Consider the following 12,032-nt stretch of genomic DNA (forward strand, 5'->3'; position numbering starts at 1 on the left):
ATTTCTTCTAGTGGATATCAGCCTCAAATTTGGAACACAGCTTGTTTAGATTTATGGCTTTGATTTTCTCACAGTTTTACAGTAAAAAGTCTTTCATAAAATCCCCTAGAAAATACAAAATATTAATTAAAAAACATTATTGAACTGAAATATAGTACAATGATTTCATTGAGAAAAAAACAAATCTGTCATTTTTGACCGACACGCAAACAAGAGATAAATACAGGTTTTTTATAAGTTGAATGGTACCGTAAAACACCTTAAACCTCCATGGAACATTCTTTGCACAAAAGGTTCTTTAGAATATAAATTCTCAAAATCCTCAGATAGCTAATGAAAATATTTTTAAATAAAAAGCTATCGCTCCCTGTAAATTATTCATTTGGGTTCTACAACAATAACTCCAACCAGGACAGCAATAACACAGGAGGTATTGATTGAAGACCAGTAGTTATACGCAGGCTAGGACTTTGTAACATCATGAAAATTTGACCCTTTGTCGGAGAATGTTGTGCAGGCTCAATACAGGGCTCAGTACATTTGTCAAAATATAACTAAGGAGGTGTGCTTTGACCTTCCCCTGCATCAATTAAACAATCAAGCAGACACACTTTTATTACACTTTTAAGATTTAAGAACTTTATTGACACTGTAGTATGCCCCACCAGACAAGGTTAAGGTTAGATAAGGCTCCTAAATGCTATAACAATGGAATTTACATTAATCACGAACTCCAGGGTTTACACCTTTTTAAGGACAATATGACATTTGCATGAAACACCCTTCTCTGTAAGCAAAATATCTCTAAACTCCTAAAACCTTTATTAGCCTTTGGTTTACTTCTGTGGGGATGAGACCATTGTAGGGGAGCGCGGGGAACAACCTAACGTAGGGTTATATGTAACACGGACCTTTTACATAGTTAGTCAGGGTAAAGCAGGTTGTGTTTCCGCTTATTTTCTCTCGCTGCCAGATGACGGTCTCCCGCTGATTTGTGGGAAGTTTTGGTAAGATTTCATGAAGATACTGGAGAAAGAGTGTTTTGACACCATGCAAGTACATTTTTTCATCTTGAAAGAAGAGTAAATTAAAGATTTAATTAAAGTGGGTTTCAGAAAGATGTGGCAAGGGAGATGCATAAAGAAAACAAAGGACAATATTTGTATAATACACATTAAAAAAAGTTGGTCATGTAAGAGCTGATTATGGTTATAGAAGGGATGGTATATCTTAATAAATCAATCAAAACCATGAATCCAGCCAGTGTAATCATTGTGGACTTCCAGAAACAGTAGAGCATGTGTTGATTATTTTTCTGTATTTTGATTGATTATTGATCATTGATTTTGCTGTATTTTTCTATGTACATTTCTGAAATGCACTTTCTGTAAAGCTGCTTTGAAACAATATGTATTGTGAAAAGCGCTATACAAATAAATTTGAATTGAATTGAATTGATTAAAAATAGGGCATTTGATTGTGAAAGACTCCAGTTAAGAGGAGTTAAAATCTGCTGGCATTAATTCTCTGAGATTACAGAATGTGCTAAACAGTTCTTATAAAGGTCACAAAACTCTTATAAATATTCTGATAATTACAGTTATATAATGAAATATAGGTTTTACATTTACCCTTGATATCAACACCTCACACTTCATCCAGTACACATGAGGAGATCAAGAAATCACATGACATGTTCCAACCAAAAACAGACATGACAAGTCAGTAGGTCCCTCAATTAAAATCACTAAGTGCTTCCTGAGTAGCAGTTAAACGGTCCAAGCGAGCCTGTAGGAATCTGCGTCTTGTACCAACTTCAGAGTCCTCAAACAGGAGCTCACTCACATTTGCCCCATCCAGTAAACTCAACATGTCAGTAGACAGGAGCTGAGCAGTCTGCTTCAACATGAAAAATTGGATCATCATGGGCAGTTGGTCAGCCATTCGCTGCACCACAATCTGAAAGAAAATCAAAGAGTAACATCCACACACAAGTACTGCAGTCCATTCAGTCTTGGAGCAAAACAATTATATTTGTTACTGAAAGAATATCTACCTCATAATACGCCTGGAGCATTTCACTGTACTTGCTCTTTATGTCAAAGACAGGTAACTGATCTTCTGAAAATGTGTCTTCGCTAATCTCACTCAAGAACTTCAAGTAGATGGGATCTTGAGTGTAGACCATGTTTTCCATTTCAAACTGCTCTAAGATCCTCTGCTCCGTTTTGTCTTCCTGACTTGACTGAATATTGTAGATTTTGTTCTATGGTTTCAAATAAAGAAGTACAGAGGAAAGAGTACCTGATTAAAGGAATATTTCGGGATCAGTACAAATTCAGTTAAATTAAAAGCATTTGTGGCATAATGTTGATTATCATTACAAAGATGGATATTTTCATTAAAAAAAATTAAATTTAGTCATCATTTCATTTGTCATCATGCCCTCATGTTATTAAAAACCTACCACTACCACTTTGACACTTCAAAAAGTTCAGAAAGAGATCGTAAAAATAATCCATATGAAAAGAGCGGTTTATTTCTGAAGAGACACGATCGCTTTAAATGATGAACAGACAGATATGCTTTGCATATAAACATTGATCAGAGAACATAAACAGAAGCTCAACGTTCTTGATGAAGCTCAAACGTGCTGCGTAACACACAAGAATGAACCTCATTGGTTCTTACACATCAAGCAATCATGCTTGAGCTTCCGTTTACCATAACCAATGTGTGAGTTGATGAATTGTGAATAAAATAAATTAAATCTGTTCATCATATAAAACGATCGTGTCTCTTCAGAAAATTTAGACTAAACTGCTCAATTCATACGGAGAGATTTTAATCTCTTTATGAAATTGTGGTAGTGGTAGTTGCACAGCTGTCTATGGAGAGACAGAAAGCTCTCAGATATAATTTAAAATATCTTCATTTTGTGTTCCTTAGATGAACAAAAGTCTTAAGTGTGTGCAACGACATGTGGGTGAGTAATGATGACAGAATTTTCATTTTTGAGTGAACTAACCCTTTAATTCTGACTCTTGCTTCCTCTTCTTTTTCAAAGAATTTGGTTAAAAACACAAGAGCGCACGGCAAGTGAGGCAATTTGAATTTTTAAACTGCTGTGAAAAACTCAATAATAATTAAAATAATATGGTTTTAACATTTTTTGTTGAATAATAAAAAGCACTCGCCACTGAAAAACCTGAACTGTTTAACTGTTTGTCAGAAAGCCAACATTGTTCTGTCATTTTCTTTCTTAGTTTTTTTCTTTTCTATTTTTTGTTGCAAAAACAAACAATAAAACAATGACATTAGGCCAATAAAATGGATTTTATCCCCAAATAAATAACTGGGGGGGAAAAAAAGAGAAAAAAAAAATTATTGTAGCAATATTTACCACAGTGATGTTTTGAAGTGCATGGTAGTTCTGAAAACATCTATAGGACACATCTTTGAATTGCTTGAGGATGATGGCTTCAGGAGAAATACATACATCAGAAGACAATTTTCACAATATAGATGTGCTATTAAACATTAATTCAATTGTGATCTAATCTTTTGGTTTTATATTGGAGATCAGACGTGTGATGGTACCTTTGATTGCAATGAGCAATTCAATGGCTGGCTTCTTAAGTTTGGCCACATGCTCCTGCAGAACCAACTCAAACCCTCTGTAGTTACTGAAGCCGAGCAGTTCCCTCCCTCTATAAGTCTGGCTAAACTCTTTCAAACTGCAAACTTGTTTAGGAACAAGATGGATTTCTCATTAAATTAACTTTAACTTTCTTGTAAAATCCCAACAACAGTGAATTCAAGGTTTAATGTTTAATATTGAAAATATACTCACAGGATGTTTTTGTGCTGTTAAGATGATCATTCCACTTCTTGAATTCAGCCCGAAGTTGGACAAACAAATTTTCTGCATTAATCAGCTCCCCTGATGATAAGGAGTAGATTTGACCATTGAATTTTGTTAGGATCTGTGATAAAGAGAAAATATTTGTTACATAAACATGTTATTGTATATTATCATTTTACGGCAAAAGTGTTGTCTCTGGCTGAGGAGGTTGAAAAAGACATTTGGGTGTGAAAATAATTTAGAATATGAACTCTACCATAACCATAGCACCACCTAGTGTCAGACAGAGGGGTGTACGTGTGCCTGAACAGTGATGAGATTTGGGACTATCTCTGACGCCAAGATATTTTTAGAGCCGTTACATAAGGAAGAAGGAGAAAATCACAACAAACACAATATGGTTCTAGCAGCTTGAACTCCAAATGATAATTCTCAGAAGCAAGAAGATGTGATGACTTGAGATCCTACTTTAATGAGGAACTGTTTGGCTCCCTTAGTGTCCAGTGGCGGTCCAGCCTCACACTCCTTGAGCTCATTCTTCACTTCCCACAACTGTGTTTTTATCTGCTCAGTGAGCTGTGGCAGTGATTTCTGGCAAAGATGGATAAAAAAAAAAAAAACATGATTTATTATAGTCTCGCAATCTATCTGTAAATTCATGTTAAGTGTAAACAGGCCTTTAGAGTGAGACATTTAAAAACTTACTTTGATATGATCAACAAGATTTTGTGTCAGTTTGACAGCAAGACATTTAATAGTTGCTTTATCCTCATTCAAGAGGCATCTGTTGAAAATGACAAAGCACTTTTTGTAAGGTGGTTTAGTTTATTCCAAATATCTTGATAACCAGCTATTAAGAATAGTAACGTCCATGGAACATTTTTAATCCAAAAAAGAAGGTTCTTTATGGAAAAGGATGCTAGTGTATAAAATGTTCTTCACACTAAAACAATTTTTTTAAAGGGGTGGTATAATGCCCTTTTCACAAGATGTAAAATATATCTATGATGTCCCCAGAGTGTGTGTGTGTGAAGTTTTAGCGCAAAATACCCCACAGATATTTTTATATAGCAAGTTAAAGTTGTCACTTTTTGAGGGTTTGCAAAAATGCACCGTTTTGTGCCTGGCCCTTTAAATGCAAATGAGCTGCTGCAGAGGGCGGGGTTTCAAGAGCTTGTGTCTGTTAGCAGCAGCTATTACCTCACGCAGACACACTAAAATGACAGAAACTGTTCTGCCTTTAATGTTAAACGGAGTCAGATAAGGATGGAGAGACTCAAGAAGAAGTGACAACATGTAGAATGCAACAGGACGTCTCTGAATGGTTAGTTGATGAATTTATGTTGCTGATGTGGAGTTAACTATCTTCAATTAGGATATTCTGTCATGGTAATCTATAAATCGCTCGTATAGGAACTGTTGTGAGATGCACACAGAGTGACTTTCTATTGCATGTGAAAAGATGGATGCTAAAGTTTGAGCTGACTCACAAATTTACTCTTATACAACAACTTTTCCTCTTCTCAACATGGACTGCGTGTTCCCGGGGGCGGGGTTTATGTAAATTCAAGGGTTAGTGATGTCACTAACCCGAGAAGAATGTCGTGTAGTCCCAACCAGCCGTTTGTTGTAGTCCTTTTCTTTAAAAGCAAATATCTTCCTTTGCTTTGAACTTTGAGCGTTGTAACTTTGCAGATGTTGTTTATGCTCAAACAGCAACATTACACACTAACTAAAGTTAGAAAAGTGAAATCACACTCAACCACCCCTTTAAGAACTGTTCACTGAAAGGTTCTTTGGAGAACCAAAAACTTTTCTTCTGTGGCATCAGGAACCCCACTGTGTGAGTGTAGAAAACTGGTTGAAATTGAAAACAAAATCTGACCTAAACAGTGTGAATCAAGTCTTTCAGAATAATTTTTGGGAACACAAAGTTCAATTAGAAAAACAGACTGTAACCTGAAATGGTCATGGTTTTGGTCATGGTGTGCTATTCTTTTATATGTATAACATTTTTAAAACAATCATTAGGGCCTCGTTATCGTCCTGGTGTGAATGTGCCTTAATACATTAATATCGATTTGGATTTAACCCTGTAAAAGTGTGACTGTATCTATTTTAGGCCTAACTTTGTGTTAATGTTACATTAAATATAGACTTTATTTGGTAGTAGCTTAGTCTATCTATATTACACTTTACACACAGAGTGTAAATGTTCCCTCAGTCTCAACCACTTTGGCTCTGTTAATGCATGTTAGGCAACAGTGTTTTTACAAGCTTTGAACACTTTATTCCTAGCACTTTTTAAAGAAAGCCAAAACAGATTACTAGAAATTGTACTAAATTATGTTTTATTAACAAAGTTCGGGAGGAGCACGTTCAGATAATTAAACCAAATTAAACACGTGGAGCACATTCAGACAATCAAACCTAATTAGACACGAGTGGACCACACTCTGTTAATCAACCCAATCAACGAGGTAAGAGGTGTATATATATACTGCAAACTTACCTCTGTTCGTTGACAGTTTAGCAGCATCCCTCCACCACCCTATCTCCTCACTTCTAGTCCTAAATACTCTTACAACAATGGGGGAGTACTCTGGGTTCGGGCAAAATTTCCGAGCTCGGTGCCGTCCCCCGGACAGCACGCCAAATACGCATAATCTTTACTCTGTTTAATTGATGTAAGGGTGAACTCGTGAACCTGTTTCAACATGTCTTTCAGCCAATGAAGAATGCACAAATTCGTTTTTCTTATCACGTTAAGATAGAACAGCCTTCCAGCTGACTCCACCTGTCACCTTCTTCAGCCTCAGCTCCAGTGGACATCTGGTGACAATTCCTATAGCAAACACAGTTCAGTAAAATTTTTTTAGAACACTGATAATATTACAAGAACAATAGGCCTATAAACAATTTGAATGTAAACAGTCTTCACTGCAAGTTATGGGCATAAATGTCATTTAAATTTCTCGATAGTGTTGCTATTTTCTAAATTTCTTTTCAGTAGAAGCTATTTTATTGATTAAGTTGAAGGGTGACTATGAAACGCTAAAATGTTACATTTTAACACCTTTTAGCAAGATGTTTACAGTAGTATTGTCTGTCTCCTGTTTAGAATCAGAACAAATTATGGTCTGTTTTGTTGAATCCGCACCCTCACACTTCACCGTGTCTATCCATCTCTCTGAGGTCACTTTATCTCCTTAAAAAATCCAACTATTTTTATACCCCTTGAAGTGTGCTTAAATACATATGCATGTGAACAAATTAAAACTTAGCTACAATTTAAACTATATTACATTGAGATGACTGGAAAAAAGTGTCCCAATCAACTTGAATTCACCCATAGTTTTTCCTCGTTTTTCCAAGCTTGTAATGTAACCAGCTAGTTTTCTCTGAAAGGCAGCTTTCAACTTAGCTAACCTTTCTATAGTGTAAAGTACTCTTAGCTAGTAACATTTTTTGAATAGCTTTCCCAACACTGCTCACCGCTTCCTCTTGGTAGTGCAACGCCAGACAGCGCTTCCAACACCGAGCTTTTCCCAGAACTCTGATCTCCGATCACTGCAATAGTCGGTAATGCCAAGTCCTTGTGAAAGCCAATTGACCGCAGAGTGTCGATCAGATCAATGAATGGACGAATGCTCTCCTCTAAATTACTGTGAACTGCTCCCCTCATTTGCTCACTATAAAGACAAAAATGTACGTTTGTTTAAAAAAAACCTCACTGACTGCACTTTATTATCTTATTCAGTTTATGTCCTTTCATGTACATGAGAATTCACAATGGAAAGAAGCCTTACAAATGTGAACAGTGTGAAAAAAGTTTTACTTACAAAGGAGGCCTTAATTCCCACATGAGAACCCACACTAGAGAGAAGCCTTTCGCATGTGACCAGTGTGGAAAGAGTTTCAAAATTAAAGTAAGCCTTGAAAATCACATGAGGATTCACTCAGGGGACAACCGTTTTACATATAATCAGTGTGAAAAGAGTTTCTGCAATAAAGATAGCCTCACGAGGCACATGATCTACAAAAGTCTACAAAAGTCTGAAGTCTACAAAAAGGAGCAATTTCAAAAATCACCTGCACATTCACTCTGAAGAAAGACAATTTGAATGTGTTAAGTGTAATAAAAAAATTATTTTGCCATAACACTTACAGATACATAAAAGTCATGCAGATGTCAGACGTTATTTTTGTTCCTTGTGTGGAAAGAGATTTAAATGGCTTGGTCATTTAAAATGGCACCAGAAAACACGTGTCTGTGTGAAACTAAGGCTACGTTCACGTAACAGCTGAATGAGGGACAGATATAATAGTGTACATTCATGACCATTTGCATTCTTCACCTCTTTATAACTTTGCCTTGAGACTTTTTTTGTCATGTATATATGAACTCCCGTGGCTGCACCTCATCATCTGCTTTAATATAGTTTAGTTGCTCTGAAACTTTTTTTATCCTAAGGCACACTATTGTGAATCTTTTTCTTTTCGTAATACAATGATGAGCTCACAATAAACAAAAACTTGTTGAAAATGAATTGCACCAAGCAGTCCTCGCTGTAGTTACAACATTAAATCACAGCATGCCACAGGAAATGTGTTCAAAAGCATTCACTACAAATACTTCCATTGAAGTTCATTTAAAAATGTTTTACTTCTGGATAATTATTTCATAACATTTCAGTGCTTAACTCCTTTAATAAGAGTGGTATAAATGTGGAAATGGAAAGGTTCAAATGGAAAACTGAGTTTAAAATTATTCTTTCTTTCTTCGCTCCATCAATAAAAAAGTGTGTGTACTGTCTAGAGAGTCCGCAAATATTTATGCCTAGTTAATTTTTCTTTATAAATCCCTGTAGAAAATTGCATACACACATTTCTATGCCCATTTTGTGCATATGCAACGTTTATACATCAGGCCCCTGCACCAGAGCAGATTTTATTCTGGGTTAGAGATCGCAAACCAAAACTGGACCAATCAGCTGTGAGCAAAGTGACATATCTGATGCAGTAAAGACCCTCCCCCTGTTTCTCCCGCTCCAAAATAAAAACAGTTTCTAGTGAAAGAATTTAGAGACAAAATTGTTAGTTTTTTTGCTGCTAATTCATATGAATTAGCTCATAATCTCAGCTCGTAACTCATGTCTTCAGAATTAATTTAATTGACAGTTAATATTAAACTTTGCATTAACATATAAATTTATACATGTAAATACAAGCTTTAATATATATTTAATATATATTAAATGGCCAAGCTTGGATGTTTTCTTCTGTGCTCTTTGTGAACCTATATAAGTTAAATTCAGTTGATTCATTTGCACTGAAATTGTAGATATTTTCAGCTGCCTTCTCAAACTTTTGCTGCCGCAGCAGTATTTCTTCCTCCTTTGTAAATGTTTCAATTCATGCTATATTTATAATGATCTCTTCTTCTTCAACAAAGAAGTGAATTGAGCCAGTTCTTGTGAGAAGTGAATATAATCACAACAGGGCCGAGCTCTCGCTCTCTCTGGACATCCAAATGGCCCCCTCATGGAGTTTAGATACTTCAGTATCACAGTGTTGACAAATCTGCTCTTCTGGCTTGAAACATCCACATTCACTGACCTAACAAAATCCTGTATGTAACTCCTTAAATTTCTCTACTTGTAATCACAGTTAACAGTTGCATCAGACTGCAGACGTATAAGACAAACAGGCTGTTGCCTGTGTGTGCAAACACACAAGGGATTTGTTGTAGTTTCCAGGAGCTCCGGGTACGTAGATACATAAATACATAGAAAACACAAGAGCATAAAAAGAATATTTAAACAAGATGAAAAAATATATATATAAAAATTATTTGCAATAAAAAGTAATATACCTGGTTGGGAATACCCCTGAGATTTACATCCTTGGGGCTCTGCATAAGGTCGGGCCAGCTACAGCTTCCCCTGTCCTCAGTGGTGGAGGAGTTTAAAGTCGCCAAATGACTGTCCCTGACATATAGGGACTCTCAAGACCAACTCACCAGGGAAGCAGGAGTCAGAACAAGATCTGGCCGTAAGTGGGCCGCCAGCACGGTAATTAACCAGGCAGAATGTTCTCTCGTGACCAAAGACATCATCGGAAACCCTTGCACTGGAGGACAGGGTCTAGGAACAGCACATTTCCAGCAGTGGTCAAAGTCCACCCCTAGGCAGAAGAGAACCATGATCCAGGATGAAGTCCGAAACCTTGAAGAAGAAGGGAGAAGAGCAAAATCCATCCAGCTCACAACCCAAGGCGCCTGGACGAGGTGGAACCTCCCCAAGAGAACAATCACATGGAGTGAACTGTGGTGGCTGGAGCCCTTCTGTATATCCTTTCTACTCAGAGCAGTGTATGACACCTTACCAACCCCAGTCAATTTGCACCCACTGTGCAGGTTGTGTGGTGTGAAAGGAACAATGGCGCACATTCTGTCAGGGTGTATGATCGCATTGACACAGGGGAGATACAAGTGGCGGCTTGGCAAGGTGTTGGCGGTGCTCGCAGACATCCTGGAGCAAGAAAGGAGGAAGAAACAACCAGCCAAAGCAAGACCACTGCTGAGCACCATCGCCTTTGTGAAAGAGGGCCAAAGACCTGTCGTCCACAGCCAAGCCAGGCAGAATCTCCTGCAGTCAGCCTAGGGATGGGAAATGGAAGTTGATCTTGGGAGGAAACTCCACTTCTCAGAGGCGGTATTGTCCACAACTCTAAGGCCTGACATCATCATGTGGTCTCCAGAGGGAAAGAAGATCATCCTGGTGGAGTTGACGGTGCCGTGGGAGGAGGGCTGTGAGGAAGCTGCAGAGAGGAAAAAAGCCAAATACCAGCAACTTGTCCAAGACTGCCGGGACAAGGGGTGGACAACATGGAATGAATTATTCATATATAAAAACTGGCAGTAATTGGTATGCTAGCTATTTAAGGAGGAGATAGCCTGAGGGAAAGAACTGTTTTTATACCTAGATGTTCTAGTGCACAGAGATCTGTAATGTCTGCCTGAGTGCAGAAGTGCAAACAGGCTGTTAAGAAGGTGTGTGATGATGATTCATGCCCCTTTCTTCACTCTGCAGATGTACAAGTCCTATAGGTTTGGCAGGTGCACACCAATTATCCTGTCAGGTCTGTTGTTCAACCTCTTGTTTGTATGGTGTAGATGAGGCCAATGACTGTAGTGTCTGCAAAGTTCAGGAGTTTGACAAAGGTGTCAGAGAAGTAGAGGGAGAAGAGCATTGGGAAGAGCACACATCCTTGTTGAGGTGTTGGAAGTGAATTTTCCCAGCCTCACGAGCTGCTGCCTGTCTGTCTGTCAGGAAGTTGATTATCAAATGACATATGGAGTTGTGTACAGAGAGCTGGCTTAGTTTTGTCAGGCCTAGTTTCAGACTAGCTTCACTATCTAAAAAAATTTACCAAAAGTTTAATAAAAAATTTATTATACCTTATGTATTGTTCTTGTAGGGCCCGCCCGATCTGCCCAACGATGGTTTCCGATGAGCGGATGAAGGTTTCTGCACATTCTGTCTTTTCCGTGTGGCAAAGTAATTTAATTCCAATTAAACTGTTAGCTGACTCCATTTTATCATGACCTCAAATTTAGGTTAGAATGCCAATTGATTATTGACAATTATATAATAATTTATCTACTTTTGATTATTCTATTTAACTCCTTATTGAAATTACACTTGTTCATTTGGATTCCTTTAACATTTTAATTCTTGTACCGGCCGGGTATTTCAGATCTCAAACTCACAAGCTTGTCAGTCTTGGTCATTAGACAGAGGCGGTTGACTAATATTCTAGACGGCCGCACTCTACTTACTCATTAGAATATATAATTTAGTCCCCATAGATCTGAACACACTTAATTAAGGTAAGACTATATCTAACCAGAGGTTATGACCATTACCATAGAGCCAAGCTGACCAACTTAACTTCCTCTAATGGTAACTTTCTATAAGCACGCCGTGGTTTTCCACATACAATTAGTAAGAATAATATTACAATAATTAGAGGTTGAGGCTCACCCCTATTTAGATTGGTCTAACACCCAGTTGTTCTAAACGGAAAACCCATTATTAGCCTCTACAGTCTAAGTATACATGACTAATGCCAATGTGTTAGTCAGAGCTCTAAAACATCAGTC

General features: G+C 37.5%; 1 protein-coding gene across 1 annotated transcript; it reads right to left on the reverse strand.

The window, feature by feature from the left end:
* Positions 1-1,652: 1,652 nt before the first annotated feature.
* On the reverse strand, positions 1,653-7,550 carry LOC311071004 (interferon-induced GTP-binding protein Mx3-like; the record flags this gene model as incomplete). The annotated part of the gene is made up of 10 exons (XM_084095218.1): positions 1,653-1,959; positions 2,057-2,266; positions 3,404-3,480; positions 3,601-3,744; positions 3,854-3,986; positions 4,334-4,456; positions 4,571-4,649; positions 6,451-6,539; positions 6,643-6,710; positions 7,361-7,550. The coding sequence occupies 10 exons, from the start codon at positions 7,548-7,550 to the stop codon at positions 1,735-1,737; spliced, it is 1,338 nt and encodes a 445-aa protein (XP_083951344.1). The 3' UTR covers positions 1,653-1,734.
* Positions 7,551-12,032: the final 4,482 nt, after the last annotated feature.

Source organism: Abramis brama (assembly GCF_963993115.1).
Source record: "Abramis brama genome assembly, chromosome: 20".
Taxonomy (NCBI): domain Eukaryota; kingdom Metazoa; phylum Chordata; class Actinopteri; order Cypriniformes; family Leuciscidae; genus Abramis; species Abramis brama.